Source organism: Condylura cristata, unplaced genomic scaffold, assembly GCF_000260355.1.
Source record: "Condylura cristata isolate star-nosed mole 26May11 unplaced genomic scaffold, ConCri1.0 scaffold00002, whole genome shotgun sequence".
In the NCBI taxonomy this organism is placed as follows: Eukaryota; Metazoa; Chordata; class Mammalia; order Eulipotyphla; family Talpidae; genus Condylura; species Condylura cristata.
Window position 1 is genome coordinate 77,399,299 of NW_004567103.1, and position 20,155 is coordinate 77,419,453.

The window sequence follows — 20,155 nt, forward strand, 5'->3', positions numbered from 1 at the left end:
GAACTCATGCTGAAGTGGCTTTAGCTTCTCAGTGCTGTGCTTAAACCCACTGCACCACCAGGGAGGGCCCCTAGAAATGAATTTTTTGGGGAAAAAAAAAATTACATCCCCATCTACATATTTGTAATGCAAAAGGATAGGCTAAAGTTTTTTGTGATATGGCAGATCAGTCTCTGCTTCTTTGTGCCATAACTTCTCTTTATTTTTTTTATTTAAAGATTTATTTATTTATGTATACAAAACTGGACAGAGTGGGGAGCAGAACAGTCAGATGAATGAAGTACACTGCTGATGGGAGCAGCAGGAGGGTCAGGGGATGTCTGCAGGGCCATGTGGATCACCTCTGGAGTGGGGTCGAACTCATGCTGAAGTGGCTTTAGCTTCCTAGTGCTTGTTTTAACCTGCTGTGCCAGCAGGGAGGGTCCTTCTTCTCTTTAATTTTTAACAGAATGAATATTAAAGGTCATTACTAAAACACTATTAAATTCAGAGATAAGAATTCTGACTTTTAAATCTTCCTAACATAATATAGTGAATTTTACTCACCAGAAATTTCAAATAACTGATAAGTTAATTGTGTATATAGTGATCTGGTAAATTAATGGTATATATAGAAAAATAGTAATTCTGAAATCTACTCATTAGGTACATGACTAGTCATTATATTTTCAACGTTATTGTGTGTATAAAATTTTCATGATATAATGTTAGGGAAAAATGTAAAGCTTCCAAGATGTTAAGAAAAATCCATATGTCTTTTTTAAATATTATATCAATTTTTTTTTCTTATACACTGATATTTTATCACTTTTTTTCTTAAATAATTTATATATGGCTACATATTAAATGCATTATGTTTCTTCATATATTTTTCCTATGACTATGTTTGCTTGAATGATGGATGTATTGGCTAATTTACAATAAGAATGGAATAACTGTATTTAAAAACTTTTGAGAGTTGTGTAAATATGAGAATTTCAGCACTTAACTATTAGGACAACAAAATAGTTGCTGACCAGATCCTCATTATAGACTTGTTATTTTTTAGCACATTTATAAATACCAAGATCTTGATCATTAGATGCAACAAAGGGATTTGCTGTGCATAGATGGATGTTATTCTCACCTTATTTCTTTTCCATTTTGCTATGATCCGCAAAGTGATAGATAGGTGTCCATTTCAGGGATCATAACCTTGGTAAATCTCTCTCTCTCTCATACATACACACACATTTTGTTTACCAGTAATTGTTTACCACTAAATATGTGCATATCAAGTTGAAAAATTAATTTATCTAAGAACCTAAGCATTTTTACATGGTACATTTAGGATGTGCTGTTGCAGAAACCTGGAATTAACAATTGCATAAGTTTCAAATAGGTAATTGCTCAGATTAAGCTCTCACTCCGTGCAGTTGATTGTCTACTTACATTTCTGTGATAGCCTTTACATTTAATGGATTCTGTAGGTACAAGTTCTAACACTTAGTTTGGAGGACAAATACTTTGTTGTTGATAATCATAAATATCTATCAGTTGGTGCACACTCACATTATTTGAGCACACGAGGCCAGCAGATAAATCACAATGCCAAGATATAAGTTCATTAAGAAAAGAAAAATGGCTTTACAGCTTACTGAACTTGGGTCATTCTATTTAGGTCTTTCTATCCCTGTTGGCTCAAATTTTAGGGAAGCGCAATGAACATCTTGAAGTTGCTGGGTGTATATAAAATCAGAGTAAAGAAAATAGAGTTTACAATTATGATATTTCATAGCTTAAACATAATATACTTTATACTTTAATTTCTTCAATAGAAATTTCTGTTTCTCAAAATTTAAATAGTCCAGAGCAAGGAGGGAACTACCGGCAATTTCTTTAATTACTAATCAGCTTGTTTAAATATACTATCAGGATGTAGACAGTGTCTTTCATTGCAGACTGGCACAATTCTGTATCTTAATGATTCAACTCTGAGAAAGCAGTGCTCCCTTGTATGTCCTAAATTCACTCTGGTATCTCACATGTGCTTCCGATAGGAAAAGCATAAAGGAAAGTTCAGTTGTTCAGAAACTCTGAACTTGGTAACAGCATTAAAAGTAATGCATCCAATATGTGGAGACTAAGAATGGGATTCAGAGAGCAAGGTCAAGAGGATAGTTATACAATATTTGTGCATCCTGAGAGATCTTATGAAGTTCACATTTTGATCACTGAAATCTGAATCAACATGATTATAGGTAAACCTGTTTTTGCTAAAGGAGAGAATTCTTTGATGTTACTTGTTTGACAGCCAAATCAAAGGAAGAATGTGAATAAAAAATTTTCTAACATAGGTAGCCAAAACAGGAGAAACATACCTGTCATTGGAAGGAAATGTTTGCAAATCATACATTTGATAAGCAGTAATGTGTGTATGTGTGTGTGTGTGCACATAAAAGATCCATATATACAAAATAAATATTAAATATTGGACAGAGGACCTAAATAGTCCAAAAACAGACATACAGGTAGCTAATGAAAACATACTGACCATCACTAACTTTCAGGGAAAGGCAAATCAAAGCCTGAATGATAGCCCCTTTAAACCTGTCAGAATGGCTATTATCAAAAAGATAAGAGATAACAGCTGTGGATGAGGATGTGGAGATAAGAAAACTCAAGGTAATGTTAGGCATGAAGATTAGTACAGACACTTTTGAAAACACTCTGGAAGTTCTCTAAAATATTACAATTCTCAGAGGATGCAACAATCCCACTTCTGGATATTTAGTCAAAGAAAATGAAATCAGTATTTCAAAGAAGCTTTCTGCATTCTGTATTCATTATTCATTGCAAAATTGTTCACAACCAAGCTATTCATACATACAGTCATGCATACATACATACACATATACACATATAGTATATATACACCCATACATATATACACACACATATATATTTTAGTCAAGAGAAAAGCAAACCCCGTTCTTTGTGATGGTGGACAGAATTTGAGGGCATTACAATAAATGTAATCAGTCAGAGAAAAAAAAAGATATACACTATATAATATAATGTATATATGGAATCTCAAAAGAATGAACTCAATAAAACAAAGTGGTTGCTGGTTTCTGGCACCAGGAGTTGGAGAAATGGAAAGTATTGTACAGTATCTGCTAACTTTCAGCTAAAAATTGAATAATACTCTTATATTCTTAAATGTTACCAACAGAGTAAATCTCAAATATTCTCACCACAAAAAGAGAAATGATAATTATCTAATGTGGTGGAAGTGTTAATTAACATAGCATGACCATTATTTTTCAATGTGTATACATTAAATTACTATTTTAAATACCTTAATCTTCATTACATGGATGAGACTAGTAGGTTTTAGAGATTGATTTACCAAATTCACACTGAGATCTAACTATTCATTAGGCTTGATGACACTGGTTACAATAAACAGAAGAAATTAGATTCATCTCCATGACACTCATATGCTGTCAAGTAGATTTTGTTTATTTGTAGGTTAGGTTTATAAATTTCTCCATGGGAGGATTATCATTACATTATTTAGTTCAGTATCTCTTATCCTGCCCTTCTTTATTTTTGTTTTATTTTGGAGAAGAGACTTCAAAATGGTATTTACAACATTCCTTCTTTGAAGAAGTGTTCTTAAATTTATGTGTTTTTTTTTTTCTTCTGAAAGGCTTAACAGAATGAACAGTGACTAGTTCTATATTGGTAAACTTATAATTTGTAATTATTAATGTGGAATACTTGTGTCAGTATATTTAATAGTTGGTTTGAGGCAACTATAAAAATTCCCATATTCTTAGAATGTTTTCTTTCACTAGTAAATATCACCACAATATGAATCAGTGCTTATTTATTATGTGGCCAGAGCAGTGATGATTGTATAGGAGGCAGACACATGAAATTGGTTGTTTCTTCCTGATAGATGTATTGTCATTCCCCATCTCCTCCTCCACACAGATATTAGGTTAATAGAATTTTAATTTCTCTTGGAGAATAAATAGGTAAGAAGTGCAGAATAATAAAAGTTCAAATTCATATTTTAAAAAATTACCTAAAGTCTAATAATTCAGGCAAAATAAACCTTTAAAGCAAACTTCTTTTGAACACATAAGGGGGGATGGTCTATTTTTAACTAGCAGTACTGAGAGAACATTCTGAGGACTGCTTCAAATACTGGCTACTGTATTCGCAAAGATTAGGAAAAAAGAAGACTCTCTTCAGCAGATGAATAGAAACATTGACTGGCTTTGAGGCGCGTAATTGCCTTACTCATCCATACAAAAATTTCAGGCAGAGAAATCCTTTAAGCAGAGCACAAATGATGCATGATGCATACTTATGCAGATCAAGTGTAACTTACCTTGGATTTATTTAATTATTCCTGGTTCATAGACTTTCTGAGAAATAGCCAGGATAATACCTGACTGCAGCTATAACTAAAAGGTCAAAACCTCTGTTAATTTTTTTGTCTTCATTGCATATTGTGTATGGATAGTATGTATGTATTGAAATTGGTTATAACTATCATAGGTAGAAGAGAAATTTAAGTGCATCAATATTTCAGCATTTTCAATAAAAGAACATAAAAATTTTGATAACCACATTGGAAGTATAATTTCTTTTTAAAATTCCTATATGGTACTTATTAATATTTTAGTAGCAAACATGATAAAAATAATTAAAATCACATTTAGCTCCTGTCTGTCCCATTTCATTAATTTCTACTTTTGTATTTTGAAGAAGAAAGTGTAAAATTGATGTCTTAGCTATAGCACTTCTTCATAATATTAAATGTCTGTATGTGAAGTAGGATTAAGAGGTATTTTCTCCTACACAAATGCTATCATTAAACTTAAATGACTGTACTTTATCCCTACTGTTTAAACACAAGAGCTGAAAATTATAAGGAAATGAATGCTTAATTTTCAGCTTAAAGCTTTTTATTTTTCAGTTAATAAATAATAGAGGCGTAATATTTGTGAAAATTAAGTTTTGAGCTGTACCAAATATGATTGTTTCTATTTTAATAATGGTTTTGATGCCTGACATACCCAAATGTTTTTCTACTGAAAGAGGTGAATTCTTTCCAACCATCTCAGGGGTGAGGCCTCAGCTGTTTTTTACTGAGAATGTCGCTTCTGAGGAGAGACCAATTCCAGAGCTGGAACTGACTTACCAGGAAGGTTTTTGGTTTGGGAGGTGAGGATGGTAATAGTGCAGTTACTTAAGGAGATCTGGTAAATTGCTAGAAGTTTCTCCAGATGCTAAGCAGCATGTAAAGGTCAATTATGTTCTGAAGAGCAAATTAATAATGCTCATTTTGAACTGAGCTTGAAGCTATAGTCCCACTTGTTCTTTCTGAGCAGTCATCCTTTGCTGATGGCTGTACTATTTTCTTAACCTTTGTTTTGGATGTTAGTTGACTTGCGGGCAATTATAGGTTTTTAGCTAGTTATTAGAAAATGATGCAAGTTGAATGCACCTTGTTCAATATGAAGATCAGAACAAGGAATGGGTTTCCCTCAGCCTGGGGTTACCTCATCGGTCTTTCAAGCTCTTCCATATCAACTTGAAAAATGTCAAAATTTTTTCTGTTTTTTTTTTTTTTTTTTTTTTGCACACCTAGTTTTTACTGCCCCCCAGGGATATCTTTTTTTTTTCCCCTAGATTCCTATCATATCTACCATCCTAAAATACACTGTTATATTTTTTAAAACTATGAGTCCTATTTTTCCCTTGTAATGTTTGATTGTACTCTTCCTAATTGGGAGTTTTTCTTTATCCCTCCCTCACTCTTTCCTTTTTCTGTTCTGCTCATTATCCAATATAAATTGACATTTGCCTTAGCAACATGTTGAGATCATACTTAGGCTTCAAAAATATATGTTTTAAATGTCTTCAAACTGTTCAACTTATATGTGTGTGTGTGTGTGTGTGTGTGTTTGTGTATGTATATGTATATACATACATATATATATATGTGTGTGCGTTTAAAATTTCTTCAAACTGTTATAAAGAATTTACTTTTTCTGGTTCAGTGAAATTAAATAGTCATGTACAATTTAATTTTTTTTTCAAAAAAATGAAAAGACATGACTATAAAACATGAATTAATGCAGAGTAAATAGTATAAGAACAATTTTCGCTTGTGTTAGAAGATTCACAAGTATCATATGCAAATTGTTATCACCTCTAATTTGTATAAAAGCAAAGTGAGACTGTTTTATCAAGGATGTAGAAAAGTGAAGACAGGTTTTGTGGTCTGAGGACTGCATCAGACAATACCCAGTGGCATTATTTTAGCATTTAATAGTGTTATTTCTGTTTGATGCCTAAAAATGCCAAAATTATTTTACATATTCATATATTCAATAAATCTGAGCAGAGGCACCATGTATTAAAAAACTACTGGGCATTGTGGTTATAATAGAAATGACTGGAATCTACCATGGCCAACATGGTGTTTTATTAAAATACTAGAAATTCAGGAACTAGTTTTAGCAGATTGTTTGCAACTGGTTCACTGAATCAAAACACGAAGTTATTAACTTGTTCTCAATTCATGCTGGCTAATCAACTCCAGTTATTTAGGGCTAATGATCCATTATATAAACAATGGAGGTTATTTCATTATTCTTTAAATCACAAACTTGAAATCTGAGATCAGTGAATGGCAATCCTTGGATATCTTTTCTCTTTAGATTTCAGATAAAAGTAAATCCTTTACTTTCTACCCCTTATATGGGTGAAATGATCCCTCAATTTTAAAAACCTGTTCTTAACTTTTAGAACATAGAGAATAGTATATCTCACCAGCTATATTGTGAACATTTAATATTTGCTGTGCTAGGTGTTCAGGTTACCAAGGTGAGTTTGAAATTGTCTCTTCAACTTGATTTTGTAAATAACAAATATTGATATGATGGGGAAGGATGAAAATAACCATTGCCAGCTGGGTTTATAATATATGTAACAGAGCCAGTGAGTAGATTAAATATTAAAATCCAGATTACTAATTCCAAAACTACTAACCCATAATATCCCTACCAAATTCTTATAGGCTAAAATTTAGGATTGTTTAGTAATTCTAAAACTGTATCAGTCCAAGACTGAAATATTTATGGTTCTCAAAGTTTAGTTCACATGGGAACCATCTGAAAAGTTTGATAAAACAAAGGTATCTAGCTTTTCTCCAGATATGTATTTTGTTTGTGGTAGAGTTGAATAACTGCTTTCATATTAACTCAAGGGTGACATTGAGCACTCTTATAGTAGCATTGACCTAGGAGAATATGTAGCACATTCAATTTATGGCTGAATTATGTCGAGAACTTGTTAAAAAAAAAAAAAAAATTGGGGCTTGCCCTGACCATGAACATTAAGAAGATCTGGGAAGGGGCCAGAGATTTTTGTTTTACAAACAATATTTCAAATGATGCTCAGTAGCATCTAAAGGTCAGCTCTGTCTCTCAAGATTCTGTCTTTGACTTTTGATAGTATGGTTATAATGGGTCCCATTGTGGATCTTTTTGGATTTATCCTGCTTATAGTTCATTAGGCTTCATATATTTTTACATTGATGTATTTTCTCAAATTTGGGGAAATTTATTATTTCAATGCATAAACTCTGTGACACTGTTTTCTCATCTCCTTTTGGGATTTCCCTAATGTGTACACTGATCCCTTGATGGAATCTGATAAATTCCTTACCTTTTATTCATTTTTCTTCATTAAGTGTTTTCCCAAAATGATATCTTCAGATAACCTTGTTTCGACTTTGCTATTTCTGTTTTCTACAGTTTGAATCTGCTATCAAACACCTCTGGTGAGCTTTAAATCTCAATTATTTTTTAGCTCCAGAATTTCCATTAAAAACAAATTTCCATATTTTTCCATTGATGTACTTATTTGACTCATATATCATCTTGCTGATTTCCTTATACTTTTTTGACCATGTTTTCCTTTAACTCTGAGAGTGTATTTCAGATAGTTTTTTAAAAGTCTTTCTCAATAACTATGTAATCTTTGTTATTTAATAATAGTTTTCTAGAGGTTTTTATTTTGTTGTTGTTGTTGTTCCTTTGAAAGGACCATGTTTCCCTGTATGCTTTGAGAACTTTTGTTGTAAAACTGGCCTATTACATAAAATGAAGAGTGAAGTGGCCCTCCCTGGTGGTGCAGCGGGTTAAAGCACAGCACTAAGAAGCTAAAGCCACTTCCGCATGAATTCGATTCCCGCCTGCCCAGGAGGTGACCACATGGCGTGGCAGACCTCTTCTGACCCGCCCGCTGCTCCCCTCAGCAGTGTACTTCATCAGTCTGCCTGTTCTGCACCCCACTCTGTTCCTGGTGAATCCTCTCACCCTCCGCATCTCTGGTCTGTACCCCAGTTCTGTATGAATAAATGAATAAATCTTAAAAAAAAAAATGAAGAGTGAAGTAAAAAATACATTTAAAGAAAGAGCCAAAAAAAAAAAAAAAAGCCTGGCATATAAAAATATAGCCATCTCTCCTAGTCTTTTTAGGTGGCTCAGGTGGAGAAAGATGTTTACTAATCAGTCCAGCATGAAAACCCAAAGTGTTAGCATGCCTTTTTGCTCCATTTGCCTTTATTGGATTTTGCTTGTGCAATTACTCCGGCTCCCTTGCTTACATGGCTGATTTTAAATGTCTTGATTTCCTATTAAGAAATAGGAAATCCCTGCTTCTTCTCCAGGCCTTAGGTGTCTTTACTATGTTGCTTTTTGTGGAATAGCTTACCCATGTATTCTACACATCTGTAGGTCCACTAATATTTGTATGCCCCACAGCAACTGCTTCTGCATTCAAGGCCTACAACTTGAGATCCAAACCAGGCCTCCAGTTTCATCTGACTTATTTTTACATATCTCTGTTGAATATTTGCTTTATCTTGACATAGATGCCACAGCATCTTAATGAGTTGCAAACTCGACATCTGCTTCACCAGTTAGTCTGCCATCAGGCCCAATGTCAATATGCATTCTCACAGGGTTGAGTAGTGAAAAAGAATTATAAATGCTATTCTCAGTTGCCCTGCAAGGTAATCTCTGCATGTGTACACAGTGTCCTGTGGTTCTCTGGAAAGTAGAGCTACCATCTCTGTATCTATTGTCAGACATTCCTGGCATTTGCTTGGTTGTTGCAGATCCTTGACTACTTTGCCATCTCCCACAATCAGTCTTCAGTTGTTTACTTGATTTATCTGTAGGGGAATGAGTGCCTGGAGCTTCCTTTTCTGCCATCTTGCTGATATCTGATGTTTGTTTGATTTTTTATTGCTTTTTTTATGGTTTTGGTTGTGGTTTAGAAACCTAAACATTTTCAGAATTACATATACTCAGTCAGACCTCTAACTCAGATAACTAGAAATGTAAAATTACTGCTACATTATATATTGATGATAGCTGCTGTCATCTTTGTCTAATTTAGTGATGATTCATCTAGAGTATGACACCCCTCATTATAATTGTTGGGGAGTGATGAATGTGAAATTACAATAGAGGTAATTGTCAGTTCTTTTATAAACAAATTAATGGTGAATAAATACAACCAAATCAGAATTTTAAAAAGTAAAGTAAATAACAATAAGGTTCTCGCTTTGCATTTCTAACAGGTACCCAGGTGACATGAAAACTGCTTTCTTTCTTTGAGTAACCTGATTCAGTACTGCCTTATTAACAATAACAGTACATTATAACAAAGGTAACTTTAAAGAATGTATAACCTGTGATCACATGAATATCTGTGCTTTAGAAAGCTCAGTGTCCTTTAGTCAGAGAAGCATAATAAATATGGAAAATGTGAATGGCTTTGAGCAAAATGGTCCATTTTTAAAAAGCCAAAGGTACTTAAATATCAATCTAAATTATATAGGAAAAACAATTTCTACCATTATTTCTCTTAATTGATTTGTATGTTATTTGTTGTAATGAACCATGATTGTATCTCCTAATAGCAGACATTATTTATAATATTTAATTATTATTTATATTAAACTAGTTTAATTAGACTTTTTAAATTAAACTGCATTTAGTTTAATCAGACTTTATTTAATGTATTTTTATGTGCTATCTTTTTTAGACATTAGAACAGTGTGAACTAATGAAAATTGGGGTTCTTTTAATACACTTTAAAATTGTTTTATATGATATGGGAACTGTTAGCTTTTTGAGGCAATCAATAACCTTATACATTTGGTGAGCTCCTTTATATTTATCTCAAAACTTTCACATTTATTAGTGTATTCCAGGTTGTAAATTTTATCAATTATTATTTTTGCTAGGAAAAAACACACTTTTTGAGCTTTGCTCTATATATGAATTTTTATATGTACTTTACATTTACTTTAAAGAAATCAAACTCATCTTGATTGCTTTCTTTATTCCAAATTTTGCACAATTATGTAATTGCACATCAGCACTTCAATTTTTAATAAGTAATGATTGAATTTCATTGGACACTATACAGAAACTACTAAGCAATATATTAGATGCAGTACTCTAAACCTGATAATCTAAATTTGCCTATTAAAGTATCAATAAGTATGTTTGAAAGAAACTTTCCTGTGTCTATTCGAATGTAGACTTGTATTTGAAGATTTTTTTTAATTAAAACACATCCACACTCAATCTAGTTATACTTTCAGCATCTCAATTACTTTACCCCTATATCTTCCTTTGAATGTTATCATTTTTTGAAACTGTTTTAATGTTGATGAATTATATTATTTAAAATATCTAGGACAGATGTACATAACATTATAAAATAAACACAAAATTTAGAATCCTTCATTTTCTTCTTGAAGAAAATTCAGTCTGTTTCTTGCGCTTTCCCCTCTTTATTTTGCCAAGTGAAATGATATATAATTCTAGAATATTTTCTGCTTATTATTTCTACCATCCCCCCCCTTTGTAACTGAATGAGTGAAAAATATATTTGACTTAGGTAAACTGTGTGTATTGTGGACATCATTCTCTTATAGATTTAACCAGTCTCTGATGGGAGAAGAACAATTTACTGGAAATAAATACAACACAACTAATTTTCATATTCAGATTCAACATGTCTGTAGAGAATTGCAACAGTGAATCACCTAGAATTGGACACGCATATTTTTGACTGATGCATTCTTCTATTGGAGGTCTGATTTACAAAATTGGCTCAATGTATAGTTTATTAAATATTTGAACTCCCAGTACCTCCATATTGCTCCTGGGAATATCATATCACAACTTTGATTCTGTTGTGCCTTCAAGTTCCATCAATACTATGATCGAGTTCCAAGCTCTTTACAGCTTCCATTTTTCAGGCTGCTGCTTTGTGTGGCTGTCATGTGCAGTGGATTATGTTCAGATGCCATTGAAAAGCAAAGCCAATTAGAACCTCATAGCTCAGCAATAGAAATTATTGTGCAAGGGATTATTGAAGAAGTAACTTGAAAAGCAGTGAATGCTTTGAAATTTAAGCCCTATATGAATGAAGTTTAAAATAATTGTAGTCAAATTAATCTTTAACAAGTAGCTATATTTAGAAAGTTTGCTATTAAAGAATCTTTCATTGATGGCTCTGAACATATATGTGACCTATCAGATCTCTATATCACTTAATTAATTGGACAAGTTATTTTTCTAAACATCTAAGAGAATCAGCAATTGTTAATATGTTTGAACAATCTAAATTTGACTATGATACAATTTTTACTTTAAGGAGAGAACAACTCTTCAGTGATGTGATGTCTCTTTGTATATGGCTATAAACATTACTATCAATGTGATCAACACCATCATTTTGCCATCATAGCTGTTATCACTCATCCATTCTTCACTTACTCATTCTTTAAATTATCTGACACACCTGGGATGTACTGGAAACTTCAGGATGCTAAAGATATATAGCAGAAAACAAGATGAACTCAGTTGCTTATATGAGACTTCCTTTGTGGAGATTAGAAACAGATAAAATGAACACTTAATATCTTTCATTGTTAAATATATTACTAAATTTAATATGACATATAATGCACCTCCGAATGGCAGTGCTATGAAGAAACATAAGGCTGAATGAGGGAAAATAACGAGATAAGAAATGCTATTTAGAGAGGGTGGTGAGATGTGGCTTCCCAGCGGGGAAAAAAAAAAAAAGTGAAAGTATTGAGGAAAGAAAATATATCAAACAGCTCACTTACTATCAACTATCTTATTATACATTGAAGTAACAATTTTGTTTAATTATCTTGTTTTAATAGCTGTAGCATTTTTAAATAGTTACCTTTATTATTTTAGCTTAGTAAACAAAAACAAAAACACCGAGGCTCAGGAAAACGAAAAAAAAAAATTCAAATAGTTATTAAGTAGCAGAGTTGTATTCAAACTGATTGGCCCCATATATTTTAGGCAAGTTGTTCAAAGGAAGGAAAATCATATCTGGTTTGCATATTTAAGGGAGATTACCAAGAGAAGAGACTGTTGAGCAAGATGTGGAATGATTGACAGTATCTATAATTGGATGCACATGAACTATTGAATGGAAAATACTTAGGAATGGAATGGTGATGTGAAGGATGAAGTATCTGAGGCACAATGAGAGATGGCTGTTACAGCAATATGGGGTACAGGATTCTTTTTTCATGAGAATAAGTTAGTTCAAGAAGCTGGAGCTTGGATATAAACAATTATATTCCTACACTCACATTTGGAATTGATTCTTTAGATAACAGTGGTTACATTAAATTAAAGTACCTGTGGAATAAAGTAATATGTAAACTCATGCTTTAGAAATGTTACTGTGCTAACACAATATAAGGTAGATGGGAAGAGGAAGACTTATAGTAAGAGTTCATTGAGTTGACAGGTCCTGAACAAGTGCTAATGGATACCTTAGGGTTTTAAAGCACCTTATTGATAAGTCCTTTGAAAGGAACCATACATTGTTACATGCATCCTTTATGAAAAGCAAGTTATAACTCAAGCAGGTTTTACCATTATTAAAATAGTATATTATTTCTAGTCTTCCATAATTGGGGGATTATAAATTTATCTGAAAGTAGCAAACAATTAGAATAGTTATTTTTTTTAAGATTTCTTTATTTATGCATATAGAACTGGGGTACAGGCCAGAGGTGTAGGGGTGGTGAGAGGATTCATCAGAGACAGAGTGGGGTGCAAAACAGGCTGTCTGACGAATTACACTGCTGAGAGGAACAGCGGGCAGGTTAGGAGAGGTCTGCCGCTCCACGTGGATCAGCTCCGTGACAGGGATCAGACTCATGCTGAAGTGGCTTTAGCTTTTTAGTGCTGTGCTTTAACCTGCAGTACCACCAGGGATGGTCCAAGAATAGGTTTTATATAACTATGTTTTTCTGAAATAAAATGTGTTAAAGTCCAATCATTGTTATGTATGGGTCCAAGTCATTCTTTGGTTAATTCATTTATTGATTTGCTCATACATTTACCTGAGAAATATTTAATTGTAGAAAAGAAATATTGGTTAAGAATGTGTGTTTTAAATGAAGACTTTATGGACTGGATACTGAAACCTTCAATTAACTATCAGTAAGTGGATTTGTTATTATTTATCTCAATTCCATTTTTTTTTTTTGATCTGTGAATTTGTGAAAATATCAGTAATCTCACCTGGTTTTATGAGAATTAGGTGACTGTGTATTTAAAGCACTCAGTATGATAACAAACACATAGTAAGAGATCTAAGTTATTAATAGTTGTTAGTGTATGGTTGATGTTACATAATTACATAATGTTGCAATACTGTAAAGCACATTCTGAAATAATTTTTCTATAATTCTCTTGAACTTGAGTGATGGGTGAATATCAAGATCAGTTTATTTAAAATTATGTATTATTCTTATTTTTTTACTGGACTGAGACTTCAGTCATACTTGTTGTGACTCATTTGTTAACTTTGCTTACACTACAAAACAATAATATCTGGCTCATGTCCCTTCCATTTAATGAACATGAAATTGTTTATTATTTTGACCCAGACATCCACTTCTTATTAATTGTTGCCCCTTTTTTCATTCTCTTAGGTTTTGGTAATGAGTATTTTACTACTTTGCAATCATTATCGGCTTTGATTAATAGAATTGAATTCTCTAGTCTGTCAGTCTGCATTCTGAGTAGTTTGGAAGTAGGCCATTAATACAGAGATAACTGATCATCAGCTATACAGATTGTGACAAGGAAACACATCTAGAAATCTACAGTAGCCTTGCATATCGGAACAGAGTTTATGATCTTAAAACAGGTATTGCTTCTGTGTAGCTATTGTCAATCTAATGTAACAACATTACATGGATGTATGATGATTTGGGGCTTACTGTCTTGGTTTATGTGGAAATGTGAAGGGAAATTTTAACCAAATGCAAGGGCAGTAGAGGAATTGGAACAAAAACATTAGTCATCATGAAAAGTGTTGTGGGACAGGTCATTTAAAGAAGAATGTATGTACTCCTGTTAAATTTGGTACATCAGTGAAAGACATAAAATGATTGATCTGGGAAAAGAGAAAATAAGTTTGAAGCTCTATGCATGGCTTTTGATTGCCCTTACGGAGGACTCAGGTCTTTACATATGAAGTGTCTATTGCATAATTAAATGTCAACCTCACTATATGAAAATTTGCTTTTATTCTGAGTCACAGGAACCCATTTATAACCTTTAAAGTATTTTTCTTACTTGATTTTGTTTTCTCCTCCAATTCATATAAATTTATTTTCTCAAATTTTATTAGTTTGTCAGTTATTTACGTAACTATATAATGTGGGAAATGCAGCATCATACTTGCAAATGAACACATCTTCCACCAAAATTCCAGTGCCTCTCTCCTATTCACTTCTTTCCCCAAGCTCTTCTTTCCTCCCTTATTCCCCTGATAGCCAGTATACTTTTGTTTTTCTTCAGAGTCTGTAGGAATCATTTTGTTGGTGCTCTGCCAGCTTGTTTTCTTTGTTTATTTATATTCTACAAATAAGCGAGACTATCAGGTAACCATCTTTCACTTTCTGACTTATTTCACTTAGCATGATCACTTCAGGATCCATCCATTTTGACCCAAGAGGCACTGGTTCATCTTATTTTATATCCCAATAGTTTTGTGTTTTTGTATATATTCCATAATTCCTTTCTTCAATGGTCTTTTGTTAGGAATTTACCTTGACTTCATGTCGTGGCTCTTGTCAATAATGCTGCTGTGAACATAGGGGTGCATAAATATTTTTGTATCAGTGTTTTCATTTTCTTTGGGTAAATATCTAGCAGTGATTCTGCTGGGTCATAATGTATCTCTGCTTAAAGCAAGATAGCACTATGAATTTCTGGGTGATTTGTATTTACACTATAAACTGTGTTAAGACTTTAAGAGTTTAAGACTTGTTATATTTGTTCCCAAATCACCTAGCTAGTTTTGAATAAAAATGACTTTATTGAGAAAGGTAGAATAGAGGTTGGTGGAGGCTGTAGGAAAAAGTAATGAGAAGCTCAGTATTTTATAAACTTTATTGCAAAGAAAATCTGACACTTACTTCAAACCACTGTGGTCTGTCCTTTGCGTTGCTGACTTATGCTCACACACATTTAGTCAACAGAGAACACACATCTCTGAATCATATTTCTCAAGGAGACTTTTCATTTAAAGCTTTACTATATGTAGTGTGAGAAATGCTTAAATGTATCCTTTTTCAGCATTCTTACCTTCTTGCCCATATAATTCATGCTCCCAGGCACAGGACATCATAAACCATTGATATAAAATTATTCATTTAATTTAGTTAGTGCAGCCTGTTAATTTTTATGAAAGGTGGGGGAACTGTTTAAAAAGGACCTATTATATTGACATAGGTCACTGCTCCTCAATGAGGGGTATTTTGAATGCTTTAACCATCTCTAATCATTTTCGTTTTTATCCTGTTAGAAAAATACTCTCTAGTGCTTTAGTATTTACATTTTTTTGCAGGTCCCATTGTAGCAAGAAAAAAATATAAGTGGACACATTGTATTTGCATAATTGTTTTTCACAGTACTTTGACTATTGTCATACTGTTGTTAGTCAATGTATTTTAACAACTTCTACATTTTGTACAGCAGGCATAACTCTCTGCTGGTTTGTCTTATAGAAAGAAGATTGCACCCCCCAAGGTAGTCATTTATAATATATACACCTCTGAATAATTAAATGAGATACCAAAGAGGAAACGGATTCTAATCAGCTTTCAAACTGTGATTGTGCCATACACTGAATCATCTCTTCATGAATACATTTCTCTTGGAGCATGTATAATTATGAAACTTTTTTTTCTATCTCGGTAGGAACTGGGAAGTAACAGCCCTCCTCAGAGAAACTGGAAGGGAATTGCTATTGCCCTGCTGGTGATTTTAGTTGTATGCTCTCTCATCACCATGTCAGTCATCCTCTTAACCCCAGGTAATCTGTCTTTATTCTGTCTTATGATTTTATTGTGGATGATAATTTCACATTTAAATGCTTTAAGAAGGTGACCATATGTGGTATCATAGGACATATTAGTATTGGCTTAAATAAAAATAAAACGCATAACCAGACATTTTGCAAATGGCACAGTAATTTTTTGCTTCAAATATCATGCAAAATATTTCGAGGAAACTGAAATGTAAAGATATATGTTGAGAATGCCAAGGAGATCTGTGAGCTTTATTGGAACTTAGAAACATGTTTATCAGTTTAATAAATGTAGGAAACATTTGATTTTTATTATGGGTTGAACATGTGGCAATGGAATATGGTAGTTCTGTATGTAAGTGATAGCCCATACATTTGTAACTTTGGTAAGGTAGAATTTGAGCGAGCCAAGTAAGTTTCTGGATACATCTTCTCCTTTTCTATCTCTCCCTCTAGTTTTTACAATATTTTCAGTTTCTCTTTCTTTAAGGAACCTCCCCAAATTGTCCTTGCAATGATATTTGGAATAGTCTTTAAATTAAGGATTTTAACTTTAATATATAAATTATGAATGCACTTAACTATTCTGTGGGGGTTATTTCAGTACAGAGAAGTTTTATTATTTAGTAGATTCTAGTAAGGAAGATGGAGAAAAACTGTTCATTTTTTTTAATTTCCCCAAACTGTCTTCAGGACAAAAATAAACTTGCATTCTGTTATAAACCACCCCCCCAACTAGCTTTCTCAAAGACTAGAGACCCACATATGATTCAATATTAAAAAAATATAATCATTGCTAGGATAAAGTTGAATTAACCCAAAAATCAATTAATCAATGGATAGAAAGTTTAAAACATGTTTTTGAGTGTCATACATATATATAGTGTCACACACACACACACACACACACACACACACATATATATATACATACACATATATACAACCATATATGTGTGTATATAGTGTATATATTGATGTATATATAAACATACATGCACACACACTTCACTTCCCGATTTACCTTTATTATATATGAGCTCCTTAAATGTGTCAAATTTAATTCCTCATGTCCAAAATGAGATTAATAAGAACTCTCTTTCATAATCATGTAGTCAACTAATTATATAAATTGCAATATCAATGCCTGTAAATGCCATATTTGAAAATATTGGTTTTAAAATATGTTGTCCAAAATATAGTTTGCAGTTATTATTTAACAAATGAAGATTGAGAAAGAAATTAAGCAAGCCAGGAGGAAGGAAATGGGAAAGAAATTTTCTTTTAAATAGAAAGAAAAGAAAATTCCCTGGCTAAATTGGCTTTTCGAGCATTCTCTTCAGGAACCCTCTCTTAACTACCTGATTTGTACATTTGCAGTACAATGTAATAGAGCAACGTTGGCTTTAAGTTGCTATGGAATGCCAAGCATAGTGTTTCATTTCAACATAAGAATTCTAGCACAATTATTAAAAAAAAAATGAATGTTTCAGTTTTATTGCATTCTATTGATGACTATTAACCAGATAGAGAAAATTGATGTCATAATGCCTGTGTATCTCATGAACTTTCTTCCATTCAGATTCTAGTATCTTTTAACTGCTGATTCACTTTCTCAGTTTTTCATTCTAGTTTCTGAAACACAGTGGTATTTTGGGAGTTTGATGTAACAAAACCTTATAAAGTTGGCCAGTTACTAAATTAAATTCCCCTTTGGTTAAGCCTTTTCCAGTTATACTAGTATAAAAGCACAGGGTAGTCGGCCTTCATTTTGTCCTGCACTTAATCATGTATTAAAGGAAGGCTCTGGGCAAGACCCATTTTGAATCTTGAATCTGTAACGTCCTTGTGACCATGGACATTTAACCTATCTCATACTTCACCTATTTAGATTACAGATGCAGTATATAGTACCAACTTGACAGGACTATTATAAGCAACAAAACACATAATAATAGTCCAGATGTTTAGTATCGTGTCTAACACTGTTGTTAGTCCTTTTGTTTATTTTTAGATATATTTATTTATGCATACATATAGAACTAAGGTACAAGTCAGAGGTGCAGGAGCTGTGAGAGTCTTCCCCAGAGACAGAGTGGGGAGCAGAACAGGCAGATCATTGAAGTACAATACTGACGGAAACAGCGGGTGAGTCAGGAGAGGTCTGAAGCGCCATGTGGATCATTTCCGGGACAGGGGATCGAACTTTCATTGAAGCAGTTGCAGCTAGCTTGCAGTGCTGTGTCCTACCCCATTGCACCACCAGGGAGGGCCCTTTTATTCCTCTTTTTATTGCAGTCATCCAGTAGTTATTGACCACCAAAAACAATTCCATGAAGGGAATTTACAAGAAAAAAATACTCTATAGAATGTAGATCTGTGATTTTGGTGTTATGATAGATGAAGAGGAATAAATGTTTAAACTGATATCAGTCTTTTAATGTTCTTTCCTTATTCATTTATTCAGGCATACATAGGGGATGGAAGAGTTCTTAAAATAGAAATTCTACACACTTTGGTAGATATACTGGTACTTCACTCCTAAGCTCCAATCTCCTTCCCTAACTATACAAATCATAATCACACTCATCTATGCATGTAAAAGTGTCAATTATTAATTACATTTACAGTTTTCTAAGTATATTTCACATATGGCATGTTCAAATGTCTTTCTTTCAGTGTTATTTTTGGCAGTGATATTATAAAATGAAAAAAAAATGTACACTGAAGTGGAAAAGATATTACTATAAGAAGTAGAAAACCTATGTTCTGCACTATTCTATTGGTCAACAAAATGTTACCAAGAACCTGAAAGATTATATAAACTGGTGAAATGGGTAATTATAATGATGGTGCTAGGACTTTACTTGAATTATGAGCAAGTAAATCCACCTTCATTATATGGTCTTCATGGTTGGTCAAACAGCAGGACAAAATATAAAGCCAGCAGATTAACAGTTTGTGGCCCAACACTTCAGTCATCAATTAGGGAACACTCTTTGAATATATCTATTCTTGCTTCCATCATGAGTTGGTGAAAAACAGCTTAACCTATGTTTCTCACAACTAGCATTTGCATCAAAACCATTTAGTTAGTTCTTTTTCCATTGCTGTTTTTTTTTTTTAAGACACCTTGTATATTTATTCACAAAATAGGATTTCTTCATTCAAAAGCCATCACCATAGTTTCCACACACTAAAGTGCCACAGTCTCCACCCATGGAATAGTATGCAGTGATCAAAAAAAGAGAAACCCATGCCATTGTGGCAACATGAATGGAACTGGGACGGATCTTTCTATGAGAATAAGCCTGAAAGAGAAAGGTAAATACAGATGGTTTCATTTATCTGTGGAATCTAGAGAAACCATACAAAGGAGACTTTCCTAAAGGGAGGGAAACAAGAAGGGAGATTAGAGAACAGGGTAGTGTGGGGGGCGAGTTCTGTAGAGGGTGTGTGGCTGTGCATACCTCTGATCAGACTGCAAAGCTCTCATGGTACCAAGTCTTCCTCGTCAAATTCTCAGCCTTGAGACCCCTGGAGCTGTGCTAGAACAGATCCCGGTAGAAAACCTGCAGAGCTGGTACACACCATTGCCTCTTCCAGGTATGAACATTTTTTGACATATTTGTCCAGAAGTATGTCCCCACAGCCTACCTTTCTTGGTAAACCACTCAGG

The 20,155-nt window shown here is 33.2% G+C and overlaps 1 protein-coding gene across 3 annotated transcripts in view; it reads left to right on the top strand.

Moving 5' to 3' along the window:
* The window catches only part of DPP10 (dipeptidyl-peptidase 10 (non-functional)), a 1,217,772-nt gene that overhangs the window by 782,359 nt on the left and 415,258 nt on the right, over positions 1-20,155 (top strand). For all 3 annotated transcript variants that reach the window (XM_012726412.1, XM_004674706.2, XM_004674707.2), the window contains exon 2: positions 16,368-16,482. In XM_012726412.1, the coding sequence (XP_012581866.1) occupies positions 16,368-16,482 (115 nt within the window). The remainder of the gene's footprint in view (positions 1-16,367; positions 16,483-20,155) is intronic.